The sequence below is a fragment of the Macaca nemestrina genome, chromosome 4 (genome assembly GCF_043159975.1).
Source record: "Macaca nemestrina isolate mMacNem1 chromosome 4, mMacNem.hap1, whole genome shotgun sequence".
NCBI classification, from domain to species: domain Eukaryota; kingdom Metazoa; phylum Chordata; class Mammalia; order Primates; family Cercopithecidae; genus Macaca; species Macaca nemestrina.
In genome coordinates, this window is record NC_092128.1 from 92212159 (window position 1) to 92237212 (window position 25054).

Consider the following 25054-nt stretch of genomic DNA (forward strand, 5'->3'; position numbering starts at 1 on the left):
ACCTAAATAGGTTGAGTGCCTGCTAAAACGAAAACATTCTCCGGAGGATTTTTAACAGGACCTAAAATCTCTACAATATAATGTCCAAAATGTCCAGGATACAATCCAAAATTACTCAACATACTATGAGCCACGTAAAGCTGACTTTTTATTAAGAGAGAAGATAACAGATGTTAAGATGATCTAGATTTCGGAATTATCAGATAACACCTTTAAAGTGGCTCTTATAACCATGATCCTTGGACTAAAGATAAGTGTGACTGAAATGAATGGAAAGGCAGATGTTTTTAGCAGAGAAATCTGCTATAAAATCTATAAAAAAGAACTAAATAGAAATTTTAGAACTAGAAAAATACAGTATTAAAAATAAGTTTATCAGATGCTCAGTAGCTAAGTGGAGATAATGGAGGAAAGAGTCAGTGAGATTGAAGATAGACCACTGGAAGTTATAAAGTCTGAAGAACTGAAAGGAAGATTGGGGGGGTCAGAAAAAAACTGGATTGCATGGATCTGTGGGACAATAATAAAAGGTCTAAAATTTGTGTCATTGGGCTCCCAGAAGGAGAGGAAAAATACTGCTGTAAGACAAAATGTGAAGAAATAATGCCTGGGACTTCCCATGTTAGGTATAAATTATAGATTCAAGAAGTTCATTGAATCCCAAACAGAAACTGAAAGAAAACCATATCATATCATATATTGTAATCAATCTGCTATAAATCAAAGATAAAGAAAAAATCTTTAAAGAAGCCAGAATAGAATGACACATTATATACAGGGGAACAAAAATTCAAATTATGGCAGATTTCTTCTTAGAAACTGTGGAGGACAGAGGAAAAAAAGAACTATCAACTCACCATTTTATGTCCAAGGAAAATATCCTCGGAACAGTATAGTAACAAGAGCAAAGTAAACTTTCAAAGGAAAACTAAGAGAATTTGCTGCTATCGGATCTACCCCAAAGAAATGCCAAGGAAGTTCTTCAAGGTAAAAATAAATTATACCAGAGAGAAATTTGAAATTAAATAATGAAGGAAGGGCAAAACATAAAAATAAATAGTCTTCTCTGTTTTCTCAGCCATTTGCCAAAATAAATGCTAAATACCTGGGTAAATAGAGCAGACTGTTTTTCTTCTGCTGAAATTCTTTAACATATGTCTATTTACAGTAAAAAAAAAATTGGTAGATTGTCATTGTATGTTGATGTAATACATATGGCCAATATAACAGAAAGGGAGGGTAAGGAAGCCAGTAGTTGAAAAGCTACTTTGTGTACTCTGAAAATATAGAAGTTGTTATGTATATTTTGAAAAGTTAGATGTATATTGTATACCAACCACTGCAGAGAGGGTGGGGAGGAGATACTCACCTAAATATCTCCTGTATATAGGACTGATAAGTTATTATAGACTTTAACAATTTTGTAAATTAAATGAGAATACTAAACAACATTCAAATACAGGTTGAGAATCTCTAATTCACAGTGCTCCAAAATCTGAAACTTTTTCAGCACCAGCATGACGCTCAAAAGAAATTGTCATTGGAGTGTTTTGTTTTTTAATTTAGGATGCTTAGTCAGTATGTATTCTGCAAATATTCAAATATCTGAAAAAAAAAAACATCAAAAATCTGAAACACTTATAGGCCCAAGCATTTCAGGTAAGGGGTACTTGACTGTAATCTGGAAAAAAAAAATGGAGAAAAGGGAAAACAGAAGCATGAAAAACAGACAATTTGAAAACAGGTGATAAAATGATAGACTTACAATCTAATCAAATCAATCATTACACTAATTGCAAGTAGTATTAATTATACTAATCTAAAGGGAGATATTGTCAAATGACATTTTTAAAAAGGATCCAACTATATACTCTGGATAAAGAGAGTATCTGGATAACACTCCACTTTAAAGAATATCCCAGCAGAATATGTATTTTATTCAAGAGCACATGGAACATTCACAGAGGTAGACCATATTCTGGACCATGAAACACTCCTTAACAAATTTAAAAGAATAAAAATCAGACTGGCATGGTGGCTCATGCCTGTAATCCCAGCACTTTGGGAGGCCAAGGCAGGTGGATCACCTGAGGTCAGGAGTTTGAGACTAGCCTGGCCAACATGGTAAAACCCCATCTCTACTAAAAATACAAAAATTAGCCAGACATGGTGGCATGCGTCTGTAGTCCCACCTAATTGGAAGGCTGGGACAGGAGAACTGCTTGATCCCTGGAGGTGGAAGTTACAGTGAGCTAAGATTGCGCCATTGCACTCCAGCCTGGATGACAGAGTGAGATACCATCTGGAAAAAAAAAAAAATCATACAAAGTATGTTCTTAGATCATTAAGCTAGAAATCAAATAACAAAAATATCTAGGAAATCCCTAAATATCTAGAAATAAAACAACACATGGGCCAAGAAAATGTTTCAAGGGAAATTAGAAAATATTTCCAATTAAATGAAAATACACCATAAAATTTGTGGGATGCAGGTAAAGCAGTGCTTAGAGGAAATTCATAGCATTAAATGCTTTTATGGGTAAAAAGTAAAGGTCTTCTGTCAATAATCTAAACTTCCACCTTAGGAAACTAGAAAATGAAGAGCCAATTAAATTCAAAACAAGAAGTTGAGAAATAATAAAGAGTAGAAATAAAAAGAATGCTATGCATAACTCTACAACCTAAATTTGAGAACTTAGATAAAATGGAATAACTCCTTGAAAGATACAAGCTACCAACACTGGCTCAAGAAGAAATAGATACCATGAATGCTCCTATATCTGTTAAAGAAATCAGGTTTGTAATTTTAAACTTTTAAGAAAGAAAACTCTGGGCCCATATGGTTTCATTGACAAATTCTACCATTTAAGGAATAAATAATACCAAATTCTACAATCTCTTTCAGAAATAAGGAACACTTCTCAGCTTATTCTATGAGGCTCACATTATCATGATACCAAAGAAAAGAAAACTTAGACCAATATCATAAGTATAGTTGTCAAAATTCTTAACAAAATATTAGCAAATCCAGCAATATATAAAAAGGATAATGCATTGTTATGTAGTATGGTTTATTCCAAGAATGAAAAGCTGTTTGAATATTTGAAAAAGTCAATGTAATTCACTAATAATGACAAAAGAAGAAAAAAAACCACATGACAGCAAACACACAATATTTGGCAAAATTCTGCATATATTTCTGTAAAAATTCTCAGCAAACTAAGAGTTGAAGGAAACATCATTAACCAGGTAAAGGGCATTTGCTAAAATCTACAGTTAATGTTATACTTAATGATGAAGGACCTATTGCTTCCCTGTAGAATCAGGAACAAGGTAAAGACATCTGATTTTATCATTCTTATTCACCGTCGTACTGGAATTTCTACCCAGTGCAGGAAAGCAGGAAAATGTCATAAAAGACATACAGATTCTAATGCAAGAAATAAAACTATCTTTATCTGCAAACACCAGGTCGTCTGTATAACAAATCTGTGGTGCCTACCAAAAAGCTTTTTGAACTAGTGAGTGAGTTTGGCAAGGTTGCCAGATACAAGATAAATGTACAACAGTGAATTGTATTTCTACATACTAGCAGTGAACAACTGGATATAAGTAGTATATAAAAACAGTGCCATTTGTAATATGATGAAAACAGTGAAAACATTTTGCCATAAATCTAACAAAATATATGCAAGATATGTAAGCTAAAACTAAAACATTGATGAGAGAATGTAATGAAGAACTACGTTAATGCAGAGATACCCATTGCATTCAAGGATTGGATGGCCCAATATTGTTTCCATGTAATTTCTCTCCAAACATATCTACAGATTCAGTATAATCCTTCTCGTAATTCCAGCAGCATTTTTGTAGATAACAAACTGATTCTAAAATTATATGAAGGCAGAGCAATTGGAATAGCCAAAACAATTTCAAAAATAGCATAATTGGCTGATTTACACTGCATAATTTTAGGTATTCCTGTAAAGCTACACTAATCAACGCTGTGTGGTTTTGAAGGACACATAGATAAATAAGACAGAATATAGAGTCCAGAAATTCCCCTCCACACACAGGATGCAAAAACAATTCAGTAGAGAAAAACTAGTCTTTTCAGTAAATGGTATGGAAGAGTTAGCCATATGCAAAACCTTTGACCTATGTTTCTCAAGTCTTTTACAAAAACTAACTCCAAATGATTCAGAGACTTAAATCCAAACCCTAAAACAACAAAGCTTTTTGAATAAAATATAGGACAAAATCTTTGCAACCTTGAGATAGGCTACGAGTGCTTTAACACAACCCCAAAAGCATAATCCATAAAAGAAAAATCAGTAAATGGGACTTGATGAAAACTTAAAACTTTTGCTCTGTGGTGGATCCTGTTAAGAGAATGAAAACACAAGATACAGACTGGGAGAAAGTATTTGAAAATCACATATCCGACAAAGTACTTTTATGCTGAACACCTTAAGTTTTAAACTCAGTGTGAACAAACTTAACGTTTTTGTTTTGTTTTGTTTTGTTTTTTTTAATGAGCAAAGAATTTGACACTTCACCAAAGAACATATATATGTGACAGAAAAGCACATGAAAAGATATCTGACATATATTATCAAGGAAATGGAAAATAAAACCACAATGAAATATTACTGTACACTTATTAGAATGGCTAAAATCAAAGCAAGAACCATGAGAACATAGTAACTGCAAGTACTGGTGAGGATGCAGAGCAATTGGAATTCTCAAATATTGCTGGTGGTAATGCAAAATGACACACTGCCTTTGGAAACCAGTTTGGCATTTTCTTATAAACGTACAATTACCATATGATCTAGCAAATCTAATCCTGAGTATTTACCCAAGAGAACTAAGAACTGTGTTCACACAAAAAAGCTATGAGTGTGCATGTGTGTGTGTAGCAGATTTATTTATTTATTACTCAAAATTGGAAGTAACCCAAATGTCCTTCAACTGGTGAATGGATAAAAATACCCATATATTGGAGTGCTTCCCAACATAAAGGAATGAATTATTAATAAACAGCCACATGGATGAAACTCAGATGCATTATGCTAAGTGAAAGATCTCAGAATCAAAAGACTGCATAATATATGATATCACTTATATGATATTCTGAAAAAATCAAAACTATAAGGAAAGAGAACAGATTTGTGTTTTCTAGGGCATAGCAAGGAGGAGGGAGAGTTCAACTACAAAGAGACACTACAAAGGAATTTTTGGAAGTGATAGCAACTCTTCTGTGTTTTTATTTTGGTGGCGATTATGTGACTGAATGCATTTGTCAAAACTCATAGAATTCTATACCAAAAAAATGAATTTTACTGTATATAAATTAAAACATAAATGTTAAAAAGTGGAAACAAACTCATTTTGAGAGACTGCAATGTAAAAAGGGAGAGAGATTTACTATTTTATATTTTAAGAATTCAAAACAGTTTTCTGTTAAGCCTCATGTGCATGCCTCAGTATCAGGCAAACACTTCTGTTAACTCTGCCAAGGATAATAGGATTTAGAGCCAGAGGGACTCCTGAAAATTATTTTGTGCAACCCCATCATTTCATAAATAAGTAAACTGAAGGCTCAAGAGGCTAATTGTCTTCCAAGGCTCTAAATGTAGTTACTCTTGCTGCTTTCTAGATTTTCTCTTTGTCTTTGTCTTTCAGCAGTTTGATTATAATGTGACTCCATGTGACTTTCTGCATTTAACCTACTTGAGTTCATTGAGCTTCTTGGATATGCAATTTTTTTTTTAAATCAAATTGGGGAAGTTTTTACCTATTTTTCAAATACTCTTTCTTTAAACACCTTGGAACCAATGAGTCTTTCAGCCTGTGCTAAAAGGTTCTTTGTGCATGTTGCAGCTTGCCTTCAACACTCAGCCAGTCATTTGACATCTCTGCCTTAGCCTTCACTTTCTGCTTACCTAGAGCCTCAGGATTAGGCACAGATTAGTTAGGGCCTTCTCAGGCTATTCTGAGCAGGCTCACAGCCCTAAACGTATGTGTGACCTTCTGGATTCCCATGTATATGTCAGAGGTTTTTAAAGCTCTTCTGAATGTCTTGGCTCTCAGCTAGCTTTTCCTTTAAAGCCTTTTGGTTAGTCTGTTGTTTGTCCCAAATAACATCCCCTGTTTTGGGCATCCATGAAGTTAAAATACTTGCTTCTAATTGTTTTAGACAAACACATGCCCTGCCTTACTTCTGGGAGAAGGCATTTCACATAGGGCTACCTCACAGACTCAGATTAAATATGACAGTTTTATAAGTGGAGTCTTCAGGGAATGATTAATTGGGAATTAGGCTTTGAAAGAGCCTCAACTGTGTTCCACTCCCTCTGGTGGCTGCCAGACTTTGCCAAGAATTCTGGCTGTTACTTTTCAAGGCTGCCACAGCGCTCGGGAGTGGAAAATGAGACTAGTAAGTTAAAATACCACAAATCTTGCTGTTCTTACAGAAATTCAGCCATTTTTCTTGAATAAACACTTCCGTGGATTGCTGCAAGCCTTGATTAATTGCCAGAATCTGAAATGGTTGCTTTGGACATTTTTTTTTTCCCCAGGTTTTTGTTGCTTTTATGGAAGAGCAAAGTTTTGGAGGTTCTTCACCATGTTCAGTGATATCATCTCTTGTTTTTGCTTCTGGCCCCGCTTTCTTTCTGAAGCATCATAAGGATTAGAATGACCCTTGTGTTGTGTTGATGAGTTCTCTTTGTGACATGTTGAATGATTCTGTCTGTAGCACATCCAGGAAATGTCTAATTCACAGCTGAGTTTCAGAATCTGGATCTTGGTGTAGTCATCTATTTATAGATGATAGTTAAAACTATTAAAGTGGATTAAATAGCCTAAATAAAGCATTTATAATGAAATAACCAAAGAGCTTCTATATTTGAGTTGATAATTGCTACAGGAAAAAATGAAAAATCACTCATTATGCAAATTGGTGTCCCTATAAATTCATGGTCTCAAATCTCAACCAGTTTCTCAGAACTGCCTATCAATCTTCCTTGTCGGTTTTCTCATTAACTTATTATCTAAACCTCAAGTCTTGTTATATCCCTTGTCACTCCCTTTCAACCTGCCTTACTCTCAGTTTTCTACTTCAAGGAAATTAAAGCACGACTTCTCAAATTATCATCTTTCCTCCCTTATTACAACCAGCCCTACTTATATGTGGATTCCACATCCTCAGATTCAGCCAACTAGAGATTGAAAATTTTTGAAAAAAATAAAAACAATGAAAAATAATATAAATTAAATAATATAACAACTATTTATATTGTATTAGTCATAAAATTAATCTAGAGATGATTTAAAGTATATGGGAGGATGTGTGTAGGTTATATGCAAATGCTGTATCCACCATTTTATATAAGAAACTTGAGCATCAAATGATTTTGGGATCCACGAGGTCCTGGGACCAATCCTAGTGTATACCAAGGGCAACTATCTACTTTCCCCCCCAGGTAAATGATACTGGAGAATTTAGGGTACTCATGAAAAGACTTTAGATATTCCATGCTGCATAGGTAAGAAAGACAGTGTAGGAGGGACTGATAGACTGGGACTCAAGTAGGGGTGTTGGTGGATTTCAGGAACTACATGGCTCTCAGTTTGAATAACTTGAGTCCTTAGATGCAAAAATGATTATAGTTAACCCTCGAACAACACAGAGGTGAGGCATGTCAACCCCCATGCATTTGAAAATTTGTGTGTAACTTTTGACTCCCCTAAAACTTAATTACTAATAGCCTGCTATTAACTAGAAGCCTTACCGATCACAGTCAATTAACACATATTTTACATGTTATATGTATAATAAACCAGATTCTTAAAGTAAACTAGAGAAAAGAAACTGTTAAGAAAGTCATAAGGAATAAAAAATATATTTACTATTCATTATGTGGAAGTGGGTTTTCATAAAGGACTTCATCCTTGTCTTCAAATTACATAGGAATTTGCGGAGGAAGAGAAAGGATTGGTCTTAGGGTCTCTAAATGCCACACATTAAAAAATGTCCCTTTAGTAGGTTGAATTTTCTTCTAAAATATTGTTTAAATCCTAATCCTAGTATCTGTGAATGTGACCTTATTTGGAAATAGGGTCTTTGCAGATGAAATGAAGTTAAAACGAAGCCATACTGGATTAGGGTGGGCCCTAAACTCAGTAGCTGATGTCCTTATAAGAGGAGAAGACACAGGGGAAAAGCCCAGGCAAAGACAAAGGCAGGGATTGAAGCAGTGCAGCTACAAACCAAGGAATGCCAAGGACTGCCAGCAGTCAGCAGAAGCTAGGGTGAAGCAAGAAAGGACTCTTCTCTGGAGTCCTTGGAGAGAGCAAGGCTGTACTGAGATCTTAATTTTGTACTTCTGGCCTCCAGAACTGTGAGAAAATAAATTTATGTTGTTTTAAGCCACCCAGTTTGTGGTATTTTCTTATAGAAGCCCCAGGAAACTAATACATTACCTTAATTTGCTGTTGAAATTAATTTTAATTTATAAATATGGAGATATATTATCAAATGACAAACTTACAAATAGCATTAGTAATTTAAAAAGTATGTTTCATACATTATAGTAGCTTAGTTTCAAGAGTAGCAACTTGAAAAACAGATTTTAGGCAGAACTCTGACAGCTAGATAGCTGACTCTTGATAGGTGCTTCAGATACAGAAAGCTTAAAAGATCTGATTTATTCCACTCATCCATTCCAATCTATCATTCCATTTGAAATCTCAGCAAATTTTTTCCAAGGGAAATTACTGTTAAGAATATTATAATAGTAAGTAGTGTAATGTAGTTTCTAAATATGAACATTATATTTAAATCCTTTTAAAAGGCTACATTTTCTTAATGTGATAAAGCATGATATTCTCTTAGATATTCTAGACAAAAGAAGCATTTTTTTCCTATACCCGTTTATTAAAAATTTCTTTATTAAAAATTACTTTGAGATTTTCATGAAGAAATGAAATTTGAAATTTGTTCTTGACATACTTTGGATACTTGTAATCAAGATGTTTTACATACCTTGAGCCATATATTAGGTCAGCTATAATTTGTTGGGCTTTACATTTTTTATAAGGTTATATCATACGTAACTAGATTAGTTTTCTATTGCTGCCACAACAAATTACCACAAATTTAGCCGCTTAAAATAACACACATTTATTACCTCATAGTTTCTCTAGGTCAGGAGTTCAAGGGGGCTCAGCTGGGTGCTCTGCTTAGTTTCTCACAGAGCCAAAATCAAGGCATCAGTGGGACTGCATTCCTTACTGAAGGCCCTGGGGAGAAACTTGCTTCCAAAGTCATTTGAATTGTCAGCTAAATTCAGTTCCTTTCTGTTGTCGAATGTAGGTCCTTGTTTCCTTGCCAGCTGGCAGTCGGGAGCCAGTGTTTACACTTGGAGGCTGCCCACACTCCTTCTCATACTGTCCGTGTGGCCCCCTCCAGCAACAGCAGGGCATGTTTCCCCTCACACTTCTCATCTCCCTGATTCCAGCTAAAGAAAGCTCTTTGCTTTTAAGAGTTGATGTGATTATGCGCTACTGGATAATTCAGAATAATATCCTTATATTAAGCTCCATGACCTTAGCTAAATCTGCAAAGTCCCTTTTACCATGTTCCTTAATGTGAGAAACACATTCACCTGTCTGAATCCGAAGAATTCACTTGGAGACACAAAGAACAGCAAAAGCGAGACTTAATGGTGGTCTTGCAAGATCGGGTGTATGGTAGGCAGGCACACCCAGGGCAGTTACAGCAGTTAATTTATTGGTCAAGTATTATGGGGTTACAATCTTCCCGGACATTGTCTAAGTTTCATTATCCCCCTAATAAGGGTATAACCTTCCCTTCCCTGCTTAAGTTTTGATTTCCCAATAATGAAACTTTCTTCCCTTTTATGGGCTGACCCGTTCTCTACATTCTGCTTGCTCATTGTGACCTTCTAGGTGCATGAGCCGTGTGGTTTGTTACATCCGCAGGCTAGTTGCCAGTATTTAGATTTATCATGCCTTGAAAATAGATCATTTAAAACATTTTCTCACAAATTCCCTCCTCTTTTCTGTTTACTTCCTTCGGTCTCATTTTCGTCTAAATCCTTTTTGTCCTCGAATTGCTCTAGATGTCGTTTACTTTCTCCTTCATAGGAGAGTGAGTTTAATTTCGTTTTTAATAGTAGCGGGTTGTTTTGCTGGTTATGTCATGGGCATGTGTTTATTAATAGCTGTTTTAATCTCTGTGCTAGTTCGCCCACACAAGGGATAATACAAAATCCCACTGCTATTAAGACTCCTGCCACAATTATGAGAGATGTAAGGATTGAAGCTACCATGTCTTTCCATTTTCCAAACGAATCTTCTAGCCAGCCCATAAATGGGTCGTCAGTTCCAGCATTTTCTGCCAGTTCATTGGCCAGAGTTGTTTGTCCTTGTAAAGCTTTTCTGATGGTCCCATCTGGGGCAGTTTTGTTGGCAATGAAAGTACAACATTTCCCACCCAGCATAACACATATGCCCCCTTTTTCTGCTAGTATCATGTCTAGCGCAAGCCTGTTTTCCCAGGCCATTTGGCTGGTGGCATTTAACTGGCTAGCCACCCCTTTTAGGATGTCCCGAGTATACTTGATGAATCTCTGTTGATTATAATAGATGTATGTAGTTAATCCAGTCCTCATTCTTAATAGTTGACCACCAGAAGAGTGCTGACTTAAACGGAGCTGCTATTTGGTTTTGGGCCTTAAATTCATTAGGCACCACCCGGGAATTCCTATAGAGTTAACATATATATTGGGATCAAAAGATATGTCAAATCTCTCTGATTTTGGTGGCCGTGTGTATTTTCAGGTATCTTACGAAATACCGGGATGAAGGGAATGGCCAACTGGCCTAAGCACAAGTCCCAGTCCAATTGGATGGTAACAACTTATCCTCCTTTTTTCCCATAATACCACCAGACATCAGCTGTGGTGTATGGAGAGCTGAGTAATTGCCATTGCCTGACTCACCTGTGATGCTTAGGATGTGGGTACAAGTTGAGAGTTCTCCCATGGGCTTATTGAACTCTGCCCCCTGCCTAGAGAGGCAAGAGGAGTAGTTGATATTCCCTGTAGAGAATGAGGGGTTCTGACCCCTCTCTGCAATGTGGGAAAGAGCAATGACAGACTCTTACAAGTCTCATTTCCCCATGCATCATTGTCTTGGTATACAGCCAACATGGAACGCATTCCGTCAGTATCATTATTCCATCCTAGGGGAAATGGAACCACCTGTGCCTGAGGTCCTCCCGCAGCACATGCATAGTAATTACTCTTGTTCAGGGCTTGTACCAGAAATTTGACCCACTCAGCCCAGGCATTCACATCCCCATACCCTCAGTTTTTGAGGTTTGCTTTACATCCTTTACCTCAATTATTTTTAGCCTTTTAGGATCATTATTTGGTAGACTAAAGTGTTTACTAAGGCCTGGGCTTGGAGTAGTACCAGGCACATGGAGGGTTGAGTTTTTGATGAGTTTAAGAATAAATCACCCTAGGGGGTCTTTCCCTGTGATGTCTGCCCCTAACCCATATAACCAAGACTCTTCCAGAACTGGGGCCAGTCCATGTTTTCTTTTCAGATTTTTCTCAGAGTTAAGGGTTCCTCAGGTGACCCATGCACTTTCCACTGGTATTTTCCCCACCTTTCCAGGGTCTCCTTTACCAGTCCCTTGACTTGAGTATAGTGAGTCCACCTCATGCAGCTGTTTACATGATTGTCTCAGTGGTCAGGAGCACTTGATAGGGACCTTCCCAGCTTGGGTGGAGCTTGTCTTCTTTCCAAGTCTTAATCTGCACCAAATCACCAGGCTGAAAGTGGTGAACCATGAACTCAAGAGGTGAAGTTTGAGTCAGAAGTCCTTTTAACCTAAGGGATGACAGGGTGGAGTATAGGGCCAGTATATAGTCTTTAAGAATTGATCCTTGGTTTCCATAGCCAGAAGATCTGTAGCTCTGCCCAAATATGGGAGCCCATATAATGACTCATAGAGGGACAATTCCAAGTCTTTTATTGGGGCTTTTCTAATCCTAAGGAGTGCTATTGGGGGACATTTGGTGCAAGGTATTTTAGTTTTTAAGCTGAGTTTGATGATATGCTTTGTGAGAGTTTGATTCATTCTTTCTACCTTTCCAGAGGAAGGGAGATGCCAAGGGGTGTGATAATCCCATGTAATTTGTAAACCTTCTGTAATTCACCTTAACACCCTTGAGGTAAAGTGACTCCCATTGTCTGAATTAATATTTTCCACCAGTTCAAAGCTAGGTACAATCTGTTTTAATATTATTTTGACCACATTCCCAGCAGTGGCTGTTGGAAGGGGAAAGGCTTCTACCCAGCCTGAAAGGTAATCTGCTATCACTAGTAAATACTTTAGTCTTCCTACTTTGGGCATTTCTGTGAAATCTACTTGAATGCTTTGAAGTGGTCTTACTCCGGGAGGTCTTCCTCTTTTCTAATCACCTTTTTGTCTATCTTTTGACAAGTTACACAATTTCCACATGCTTGTTTAGCAAGAGTATAAATCCCTACACACCCATAATTTCTAAGTATTGTATCACACAAAGCCTGGGGTCCCCACCGACTCCGTTTGTGTAATATAGATATTAGTTTTCTTCTTAGGGGTTTACTTACTTCAGGAAGTACCCTTTTGCATTCTTCAGTCTGAGTGACCCCTGTCCGGTCTAATTCTTCCTCTTTCTCTCTGGTAAACTGGGGCCTTAATACTAGCTGAGGGATGTCTGGGAGCAGGCTATGTAGTCTAATTTCTTTGTCCAGAGAAGCTTGCTTAGCAGCTTCATCTGCAAGCTTGTTTCCTGTAGCTTCTATAGTGTTCCCTTTCTGATGACCATTTACATGAACTATGGCTACCTCTGCTGGAAGCAGGAGGCTTTCTAAAACCTGTTTGACCAGTTCCCCCATGAACCAGTTATTTTCCCCTGCTATTTTTTAGACCTCGCTCTGTCCAGATTTTATCAAAAGTGTATACTACCCCATAAGCATATTTAGAATCAGTATATATAGTGCCTTCTTGGGCTTTAAGGAACTTTATGGCCTGGTTAAGACCATATGATTTACAGATTTGGGCTGACCAGCCATTAGGTAATCTACCTTTCTCACATAAGGAGTGTTTATTACCATCAGTGACAGCATTGCCATCTATCACTTGTCACAACTCATCCACAAACAGCCTTATCCCATCATGTAGTGGAGCTTTCCTAAGGTTTGGTCCTACTTTAGTTTATTATTCTATGATATCTAAGCAGTTCTGGTCTGATGTCTTTGTTCTCCTCTCCTTTCCATAGGAAGTTGGCTGCAGTTAGGCAAATATTTATGGTTACAAGCAAATAATTTTTTTCTTACTAATATAGCTTCGTATTTTAGAATCTGAGAATCTGTTCAAACTATCTCCCGGCTCTTGGTTTAATATATTCCTGACCTGGTATAGAGCGCTTACTATTAGGGCCCCACCAAATGTTAACTTTCCACTCTCCTAGCAGCAGGGCTGTGGCAGCACTGCTTGCACACATTTGGTCTGCCCCCGAGAGACAGGATCAAGAAGCTTGGAGACAAAAGCAACAGATTCTCTCTTCCCTCTCCAGGTTTCAGTGAGAACCCCAAGGATGATCCACTGTTACCAACAGATGGAATGGTTTCTCTAAAGATGGGAGGGCCAGGACCGAGGCTGAATGAGGGACTGCTTTAGCTCTTTTACCACCTGAATTTCCTTTGAGGACAATGCAGGGGATCAGGTTCTTCTAGTAACTTGATATATAGAATCTTTGTCTTTTGAGCATATGAATCAATTCATAACCTATAGTAGCCAGTTAAATCTAAAAATTTTTGGAGTTCTCTCTTTGTCTTAGGCAAAAGCAGACCCACTATTCCCAGTATTCTCTCTGGGTTTATTCTTCACGTCCCTTCACTAATCAGGTGTCCTGAATATTTAACTTCTTTTTCTACAAACTGCAGTTTATTCTTAGAGACTTGCAATCCCCTTTCTCTTAGGAAATTAAGCTTGTGGTGTCTTCTGATACCTCGGCCTTCCTCTCCCCAGAAATTAAAAGATTATCTACGTATTGTAACAACTGTGTTCCCCTGGAAGGTTGAAATTATTCCAGGACTTTTTCTAAGATTTGACCAAATACGTTTGGGGCTTCCGTGAAATCTTGTGGCAGCACAGTCCAGGGGTACTGTTGTTTTCTCCTAGTTATAGAATCTTCCCATGCAAAGGCAAAGAGTTTCCCTACTCCTAAAGTCTAGGGGACATGCCCAGAATGCATCTTTTGGATCCACCACATTGAACCACTTAACGTTCATAGGGTATCTTACTAAAGAGGGTGTAGGGGTTAGGCACCACAGGGTGGTAGGTCTGGACAATTTGATTTATAGCCCTTAGGTCTTGCACCAATCTATACAACGCGTCAGGCTCTTTGGGAGAATTGGAGTATTGTAACATGCAGGGTTCTAATTGTCCATCATTAATCAATCCCTCTATTACCAGTTGGAGACCTTTTCTCCCTTCAGTAGAAATGGGATATTGTTCTCTGCAAACTACTTCTGGTTGTTTTAGTTTAATCTGTAAGGGTGTGATTTTTAACCCTCTGTTGCCTTCCCTAACCCTCACAAGGGGATTAATTTTTCTTTCTTCCTCTTCTGTTAGGAGGCTCATCATTACTTTTATTTGTCCTTCCTCTATTCCTAATCCTAAACCCAATCTCACAATCAGGTCTCGACGCAGGAGGTTAGTTCCTACTTCAGGAACATATGAGTGACCCCTCAGTTTGTTTTGGTCCTGATGTAATTAACATTTTCTTAAATATTAGAACCTGAAATCCCTCCCCTTTTATCCCTGATACTGTCAATTTTTCCTTACAGAGTACCCCTTGGTGAATTAGGGAGGAGTGAGCTGCCCCAGTATCAATCAAAATGTCACTTCTTCCCTCAGGTCCCACCTTTATTGAGGGTTCCTGGTGGGACCTACTCAGAAGGAGCTCCTGCCCTGCCTCCCCCCCCCCCCCCCCCCTGTCTTCATCAACCGTCTTGAAGGGTATCACCTTTTCTTTTTTCCATTTAGGATATCCTCTCTTAAAATGTGCTGTATTTCCACACTTGCAACATCCACTAATAGTCTTAGGACCTTTTCCCTGCATTTCCCTTCTTTCTTCGTGTCGAAGTCTATAATTCCCTTGTTTCCTAAGTGGGGGATCTTGATGTAACCCTTTTCTGAATACCTCTTCCACAGTGGAAACCATGATTTTTGCTTTTTGTTTCTGCTTCTCTTCCTTTCTCCTTACAAGATCTTCTGAGTTTGCCTCAGTAAATCCTCAGTTGGTTTCTCTTTCCATCCATCAATCTTTTATAATTTTTTGGTAATGTCAGGCCAGCTCTTAATTACAAAGTTAATCTTCAAAAGATGTTGCCCTACTGGGTCCTCTAGATCTAATCTGGAGCATTTTCTCATCTGATCTCTGAGCCTATGTAGGAATGCAGAGGGAGTTTCCTCTTTTGCTTGTTGAATCTTGAATGTGTCCTACGAGTGGATTCCTTGATCCCTTTAATTATCAGTTCCCGAAGGTCCTATATTTGGGCGCAGTCCCTGGGATCATTATTGTCCCATTCAGGATTAACATTTGGAAATTTTTGTTCGGCTGGTGAGACTCCTTGCCTGGGAGGGTGTTGCCTCTCCCAGATGGTCATGTCCACTCTCCTAATCATTCCCCTTTCTTTTCCTATGGACAGGATATTCTTGATGAACATCATTTCAGCCCAGGTATAAAAACTGGATCCTAGGAATTGGTCCAGATGGTCTGCTAAACTGAGGGGATCTTCTGGGAGTGGTTTCATTTTTTTCTTGAAATTCCTAATTTCAGTATAAAAGGAGCATTTACAAAGCCAGTCTCTCCCTGTCCCATGGGAACTCCCCTAAGAGGGAACATGCTAGGTGCCTGCTGTGTGGAAGGAATAGGGAAGTTCTCAATATCCCTCTTACAGTATTCTAGTTCTTTTCTTAAATTTGGATAAGGATTTAGAGGAACAGTTGGTTTAACCTCCATGGTATCCAGGTCTTTCCTCTTCTAACCCTCTTGCTTCCCCTTGACTTTCCTGTCCCCTATTTTTTGAGATGTATGGAGGGGCATGCATGACAGGAGGTCCCAGGGCTTTTCACCGGGTGAGGGGTTTTTACTAGGCTATTTTTCTTCTTTAAGCGGGAATATGGGGGCTAATTCCTTGGTCCAGCAGAGAGCATAACCCATCTCTTCTTGTGAGATTGGGGTTTTATTATTCACATAGAGAATTAAAGCTTGGCACACCCAAATTTTAATCTGAGCCAAACTTAGGCCATAGGACTATCCTGGTAAATGTCAGAGGGAGTCTCTTTGGCTCCCTCTTTCCCTTGTCCCCTAGGCCTAGAATTTCAGTTTCCCATTTTCAGTCAGTCTGTGTCTGAGCTTTTCCCTGTGTTCTCAGCACCCCCTACTGGAGGTTTCTTGCACACCCCGAGAATCACTTCATCTATTCTCCCACCATTCTTTGTCCATTCTTTGTCCATTTTCCTCATGGGAGAACAGAACCATGGATTGAGACTCTGCTCTTGCTTCAAATCTAGGGTACATCTCAGTCACACTCACTCAACCTCTGAAAATGCCCAACCACCAAGACAGTACTTATAGTCCAATTTTCCTCCCTTGGCTCCTACACAAGGTTGCCTGGTTACTGCAGTGCCTGCTTTTCTCCCTGTGTCACCTCTGCTGCCTCCTGAATAACAGTCTCAGGTTTGTCTGTGGCTTCTGTGGGGAGCCAGGACGCCCGGACAGAGCGGGCCGCCTAAATCGGGTGGGACGCCTCTCCCCTCTCAGCTGGAGTCCCACTCCATGCACGTACAGAGATCCCAGACAGGCCCCCAGGTTTGTGAGACATACACATTCACCTGTCCAAACCCAAAGAATGGACTTGGAGACACGAACAATGGAAGCGAGACTTTTAATGGTGGTCTTGCAAGATGGGGTGTCTGGTAGGCAGGCACACCTGGGGCAGTTATAGCAGGTAATTTATCTCCTAGCATGCAGTGCTTACTGCTACCTCCACCCCCCAGGTTCAAGTGATTCTCCTGCCTCAGCCTCCCAAGTAGCCGGGATTACAGGTGTGCACCACCACACCCAGCTACTTTTTTTTTGTATTTTTAGTAGAGACAGGATTTCACTGTGTTGGCCAGGCTGGTCTCAAGCTCCTGACCTCAGGCGATCCACCCACTTCAGCCTCCCAAAGTGCTGGGATTACAGGTATGAGCCACCGTGCCCAGCCTAAATACATTTTTTTTTTTAAAGTAGGCCACTACCTCCACCTTTGTACAGAGAAATTCCAGGTTCCTCCTGTTGGAACCTAGCTAGACCCTGGAGTAAGATACCAAGACCAGGCTTGCCAAGTGTGGCTTCGCATAGAGTTTGTGTCTGACCTGGGGTCAGGGCCTTGTCTACACACTTTTTTTTTTTTTTTGAGACAAGGCCTGGCTCTGTCATCCAGGCTAGAGTGCAGTGGCTCACTGTAGTCTCAACATTTGCATTACATGTTGATTTATGTAATTAATGGATGGTGTTGCTTATTATCGATTGATCATGAATCTTGCCACTTGACAAATTTATTCTAATTGTTTATTTTCTCAGATTTTTAATGTAAATAATAATAACTGTAAATAATAATATATTTCAATTTTTTTTCCTTCCAATGATTGTACCTCATTTCATTTTACTGTCTTATATGTAGGCTTGGTAAGAATGTTTCATATTATGTTGAAAATAGTAATGATATATATAATAGCACTCTTATCTTGTTCCTGATGTATAAAGTAATAGTTCAGAAGTTTCTCCATTAATTATATGTAGGGGTATAGGGTGCCAATGACTTTTAGCAGGTAAAAGAATAAATTTTTATTCCTGGTTTGCCAAGAGCGCTTATCAAAATGTGTTAAATTTTATCACATTGTTTTTATGCTTCTGTTGATCTTTTTTTTTCTCTCCTTTAACTTTATGAGATCTTAAGTCATACAAAGTATTGTATTTTTGTGTAGTCAGATTTGTCTGTTCTCTCCTTTATAGTTTCTAAATAACCTGTTGTACTTTTTAAAGTATCGCCAAGCTCTAGGTTATAGAAATGTTTTCCCTTTTTTTTTTTCCAATACTTGGTTTTAAATCTTTATAGCTTGTATTTTGGTGTGTGGTATGACATGGAGATGCAACTTCTTTGTGTTACTTCACATGGATGTTTAATACAATATTGTATTGAGTGCAGTGGTCCTGTAAATTTTAATATTTGTTTATAACAATAATAAGGAAGACTAATGGTTTTTTCAAAGGGTATGAAAAAGTAAAAGCACACACGTAAAGAAAAAGAGAATATAAAGAAAAAGAGAGAGTATCTGATGTGGACCAACTTGAGCCTATAGATTTTTTATTGGTGAGTCAAAAGCAGGGCCAAGAAAAGAAATTATCCAAATTGAATTTTCTTATTGTATTAGTCTGTTTTCACGCTGCTGATAAAGACACAATTCCACATGGCTGGGGAGGCCTCACAATTATGGCAGAAGGCAGAGAGGAGCAAATCACATCTCATGTGGATGGTGGCAGGCAAAGAAACAAAAAAGACACAAAAGCAGAAATCCCTGATAAAACTGTCAGATCCTGTGAGACTTATTCACTGCCGTGAGAACGGTATGGGGAACCCACCCCCATGATTCAGTTATCTCCCACTGGGTTCCTCCCACAACATGTGGGAATTATGGAAGTATAATTCAAGAGAGATTTGGGTGGGGACACAGAGCCAAACCCTATCACTTATTATCCAAGTTTTATCGGACTGGGAAAACAACATTTCAGTCCCTTAAGTAACAATTTTAGAGGGAAGATCTACAGCTAACAGTTATTCATTGAGCACATCAGGATAAACCAGTTAACCGAATTTTGATATGCCTCATTTATTATACACAAAAACAAAATGGCTTTTTTCTTTTTAGTTAACATTAAACTAGCTTTTATTCCAAAACAAAGAAGTTGGTCCAGTAGAACTATGTTATATTTTGAAGAAAGCATATTTAAGAATTTCTTTGGACAACAGAAACTAAGTGTTATCTTATGAAACCTAAAAACTCTATTAAATTCTAAATGTAGCATGTGCCTGCCTCCCATTTTTGCCTTGTAAAGAACTCAGTACATTATTAAATTATTAACTTAGTTTATTTGAAATAGTTCTAAGATATTTCATGCCACCATGATTAAAACTAAAACCCAGGTTAGCAGTTTGGAAGAACAGTGGACGTGAGCCTTGAACATTATATATATTTGTTACATCTGATAGAGATATTTTAAATTGCCTGCTAAAAACCCTCTTGCTTTGTAGATGGGAAACTGAGGGTCCGGTGGCTATTTACTTGCTCCAGCTTTTATTTCCAGTTCATAGCAGAAGCAGAACTTAAACTTCAGGTCTTTTTGTTGCAATCACGTGGTCTTTCTCTTTGCATTGCTTGTTTCATAACATTTTTAAATAAAATATTTTGCAACTAGTGAAACTGTACAAAAACTCATATATAATATGACCAGAAGGAAGATTGTTAAAAATTATAATTTCACTTAAGTAAAATGTGTATAACTTCATTTACTGTTTTTCTATGTAGGTGAAAAGAGATTTGAATGCCCGGAATGTTCTAAAAGGTTTATGCGGAGTGATCATCTCTCCAAACATGTCAAAACGCACCAGAATAAAAAAGGTGGTGGGACAGCTCTTGCCATTGTTACCTCGGGAGAACTGGACTCATCTGTTACAGAGGTGCTTGGCTCCCCAAGAATTGTCACAGTTGCAGCCATTTCTCAAGATTCGAATCCAGCAACTCCCAATGTTTCAACCAACATGGAAGAATTCTGAAAAGTTATTTATAACAGAGACCTCTAGTGCTGCACTTGTTTACACACCTTTGAAATCTGGAAATGGGCTGGTCAAGTGGATTACAGAGTAGGAAATTATGTTTTCATTCTTGGCTTCTTTAAGTATTCCAGGGTTTGGGGTCAACACATGAAGAGTTGAATTTAAAAAAATACAAAAAGTAAACTGATGTACTGGAAACAGAAAAGTATTTCCTCCATACTATAAGTTGTAGTTGTTTGGAAATATATCACATAACCTTTAGACAGAATCTTCCCATCTCTTAATATCATTTGTTAACATGTTTAAAAAGACCTTAGTAGTTTGCAGGCTGGACCTTAATTGAACTTATTTTCTTTGAAAGTACTTTGTTATAAATTCAGTCAGTAACAATTTACGTGTTTTCTTTTTCTCTATAGCACAGAAAACAGATAGTTAACTGATGATAGGGATAATAAGGACCCGTATTTCCTTAGCTTGATTTTTGGAAAATCAACCGAAAATAGTTTTGGCCGTCTTTTCTAAATGTTAGAAATTCTTCAACAGCTGAATTAGGTAAGTTCCAAAACAGTAATCTGAGATACATCTCAGATCTTTATTACCACTACATTATAGTAGTGTGTATGCAGACAATCAGTGAAGTCCAATTACTTTCTCCATTTGGAGACACAAGAGGAACTTAGAGTTAAATCTTAGGTTAAATTTAAGGTTGACACCTTAGGAAAATGCTGGGGAAAAAATGTTAAAACAAAACTCATCATAGCTTCAGAAAAATAAAATGAGGCATCTTAACATGCAATGTTCTGAAGTTAGGATTGATTATATTCCTAACCGTAGGTTGAACCACAAAATTTCATTTAATATGTTTATATTGGAAATATTTGCATAGAGTGTAAATTGTTCTGTAGTTTCGTATTTTGTAAATATGAGTTATGTTGACAATGTGCAGAATTCTTTATGCTTTGACTTGGTAGCCAAAGAAAGAATTATACTTTTTTCCAAGGCCAGCAGAAAATTATCTTTTAACTACATTGTAATTCTTGTTTTCCTCTACTAAAAATTGGCCAGTCCCATTTTATTTCTAGTGCTGTGTTAGAAGGTAATTAGAAATTATAACACAGTAATGTTTTTATGTTACATCAATAACTGAATTTTCCCTAAAAATTAGCCTAATATATAATAGATATATTATGAAGCAAAACTTTTATTTTTGAAAAGGCAGAATAATTTTCAGTGAAGTAAGTGACTAAAGAAAAAAATATATGGTTTATGCAAGGGTCTTACAGGAAAGGGTCTTTTTTTTTTGAGATGGAGTCTCGCACTCTTGCCCAGGCTGGAGTGCAGTGGCACGATCTCAGCTCACTGCAAACACTGCCTCCCGGGTTCAAGCGATTCTCCTGTCTTAACCTCCTGAGTAGCTGGGATTACAGGCGCCCACCACCACCACTGGCTAATGTTTGTATTTTTAGTAGAGATAGGGTTTCGCCATGTTGGCCAGGCTGGTTTCAAACTCCTGACCTCAGGTGATCCGTCCACCTCGGCCTCCCAAAGTGCTGGGATTACAGGCATGAGCCACCGTGCCCGGCTAGGAAATGGTGGTGTTAGGAAAGATGGCCAAAAGTTTCATATGAAAAAATCTGGATTATACCAGTAACTTAAATATTAATAAGGATATTTTATGTTTTAAAAAAGTATTTACACAGAATCATAATCAGTGAAATTGACCATTTGAAAACTAAAGTTTTTACCTACCTGCTCAATTTATTAACATCATTACTTTGGGGACTGTTTGAATATAGGTACGTGTTTTCTTGTGCATTCTCTATAATTTCAGGAAAAGTACTACTCATGCGAATTATCTTCCAAAATTGTGATGTTTCTTGTATTTTTGATGAAGGAGAAATACTGTAATGATCACTGTTTACACTATGTACACTTTAGGCCAGCCCTTTGTAGCGTTATATAAAACTGAAGGTCTTTTGTGCTTTCAGTTTGTATAAAAAAGCTTTGAGATTAAAGGAAAAAAAATTTTTACACTGTGGTTATAAATTTCAAGTTTCTTAAAGCTTTTGTAGACTTGTAACAGAGTCTTTAAATTTTAGTTGGATTTTGTAAATTGTTTTGTATATTTTATTTAATGTACTCTTAACAACTGATGTATCTGGCTTTAAAACATCAGAATTGGTTTGTTGTTTTGTTTGGTACAGAGGAGCATTTGGTAGTGTTAATTTTAATTTTATTATATAGGAGCTGAAACATCAAATATATATTTTATCTATCATTATGCTACACAATCAGTGCTATAAATTTTTTTACGCAAAGAAACTTTCTTAATGTTTTAATCATGTTTCCTCAGAGTGACACTTTTTGTTGTTGTTAATACCAAGTATGAACACTCTGCATCATTATTCCATGAACCAGTTCTAATGCAAACCTATGTATGTCCATTAGAAATGGAAGTTATTTTTTAATCAACAATGAGGCCTATTATAAATTTATCAAATGAATCTGGATAGCTTTATAGCATATAAAATATGTTAATTTGTGTTAGCAGGTACACATTTCACCACTGAAATTAGAAATATTTTGACAGTCTGTTCTGCATACCATTCTGAGTCTACTTTTCTGTCTTTAGAAGAATCGTAAATTTCAATGTCCTTTATTTGACTCAGTGGGATATAGCTGTTATAAGTAATAGGGCACAGATGTGCAGTAGAGTCTTGTTTAATGGCATTTCACTGTTCATTCCCTTTACCACCGTTATAAAACTTTTCTTTATTGTAATTATCAGTGCAAAGCTATGTATTTATCATGGTAAAACTCCAGTGTTAGAATAGTTTTTTCTTACAGTATACTTTCTTTGGTTAGGTTTGTGTATGTGTTGCTGATTACATTAGAACTTGATGTTAAGTCATTATTTATCACACTCTCATGAGAGCAGTAATAAAAATGTGTAATCTAGGAGAAAAAGTTAATTTGTCAAACTTAGATAAGCATGATGTTTAGGTCCTATTTTTCAATTTTATAACTGTTTTATTGCAACAATATTTGTATTTAAGTCTCCATTTTAATGCCTTGTGGTGTTTTTTTATGCATGTCACTAAGTTGTCATCCCACATAAATTGATGTGCAGCATAGGGTATTAAATCTACATAATGATTTTAAAACAGAAATAGTTGATGGTAAAATGTAAATGTTTTGCAAAAATTCCTTATAAAAAGTTTTGTAGTAACATTTCACTTGTAAATTTTTTTTGTAAAAAAAAAAAAAATGAAAAAAAAAGAAGAATCCAGAAAAAAACCTGTTTCCCATATTCTAGAATTTAGACAATTATTCTGCCAGCAAAGCCTCTGGGGCTGTAATTGACATTTTTACAGTGCTGATTTGTATAAAATTTGTTTTTTGTGGATTTGGAAATAAAATCATGTACAAGTTGTTGCCTGCAATAACAATTGCAAGTAACCTATTAAAAATTCCCTTGAGTTTAACATGTTTCATTTAATTATGTATACTATAAAACAGCAATAAATTATTTGAACTATCAACCTTCTTATCATGAACACTGGAGAGTTAAATGCTTCTCACTGGAGAACACATTGGCAACCCTTCATAATTCCTCGTATTGAGATTTGGTCACCATTTATCTGAACATACCGCCAAAGAACACCAATTCAAATTGCATGTTAATTTGTAGCCATTGCTCTAGACATTTATGGAAATTAAAATTTGATTTAGAGACACTTTTTACTTAAATATTTTAAGCAATCAATGTTAGGAAATTGTAGGAAGACCTGAAAACGAAGAACATAATTAAAATATTATTTAAGCTCACAGAATCACTGAGAAGCAATATAGGCCACATAGATGCCACAAAGACGACAAGCAGAAACTGTCTTTTCCTCCTGGGAGAGCCCTAAAAATCTCATGAAGACCTTTAGTAACGTGATGAATACATTATTGTAACAACTTCAGCTAACACACTTCCAAACTCAACAGCAGATACAGACGTAGCAAAGCGAGGGTTTGGTGGCCAGGGTGGCGGGGGTAGGATGTTAGGCCACAAGAAAAGTACTCTGGCCCACTGACAGAAGACTCCAAAGACTCTAGGTTTTAGGTAGTAAGCAGGGGCTATAAGGTGTTTGGATAGAGAACCTTGTACAGCAATGTCCTAAAGGCATAGTTATGTTACAACTTTGTAAAATAATTTGTTAATAACAGTGACTGAATCAAAGAATTTGTTACTCTGTCAAATAAGACAGGAATTGTCAAAAGATGTTTTCTATCCAAAGTAAAGATACACTTCAATTACCTGAAAAATTCGCATTAGAAAGCATCAGGATGATATTGTATAAAGGGATAATGCAGGCCAGGCATGGTGGCTCACGCCTGTAATCCCAGCACTTTGGGAGGCCGAGGTGGGTGGAACACGAGGTCAGGAGTTCAAGACCAGCCTGGCCAACATGGTGAAACGTCATCTCTACTAAAAATACAAAAATTAGGCAGGCATGGTGGTGCACACCTGTAGTCCCAGCTGCTCAGGAGGCTGAGGCAGAATTGCTTGAACCCAGAAGGTGGAGTTTGCAGTGAGCTGAGATAACGCCACTGCACTCCAGCCTGGGCGACAGAGCAAGACTCTATCTCAGAAAAAAGGGTAATGCAATTAGAAAACTTCATTGTGTTTTTCAATTTTTAATATAGTTTGGTTCTTGTACTTTTAGGAATTTCAGCCACATGAACAAGACAATCATAAAAAGGGATAAATCATCTTAAAAATTGACAGCTGTTGGTGTAGTTAGGAAAGTTGAGGTAGTGCTAAAAGCAACACTAATAGGGTATGGTTTATAATGCCATTGGTAATGACAACTTGATAGAAAAAATATACAGTATTTGTTTATTTTTTAATTAAAAGTTCAGATGCTTAATGATAAGGGTGCAGAGACTTCAAGTGTCACAGCAAATTTGAAATACTTTATTCCTTTGTGACTCTGAATAATATATTGCTATATTTACTGCCCGAACAGTAATGCCTGCTTAATATACATACAATCATCTTGTAATTCGGTAGCAGGACTTTTAAGGC

At 37.2% G+C, this 25054-nt stretch overlaps 1 protein-coding gene across 2 annotated transcripts in view; it reads left to right on the plus strand.

The window, feature by feature from the left end:
• LOC105475671 (Sp4 transcription factor) overlaps positions 1-23451 on the plus strand; it is an 84125-nt gene extending 60674 nt beyond the window's left edge. For both annotated transcript variants that reach the window (XM_011731128.3, XM_011731129.3), the window contains exon 6: positions 19730-23451. In XM_011731128.3, coding sequence (XP_011729430.2) covers positions 19730-19977 — 248 coding nt within the window. In that variant the 3' untranslated portion in view covers positions 19978-23451. The remainder of the gene's footprint in view (positions 1-19729) is intronic.
• Positions 23452-25054: the final 1603 nt, after the last annotated feature.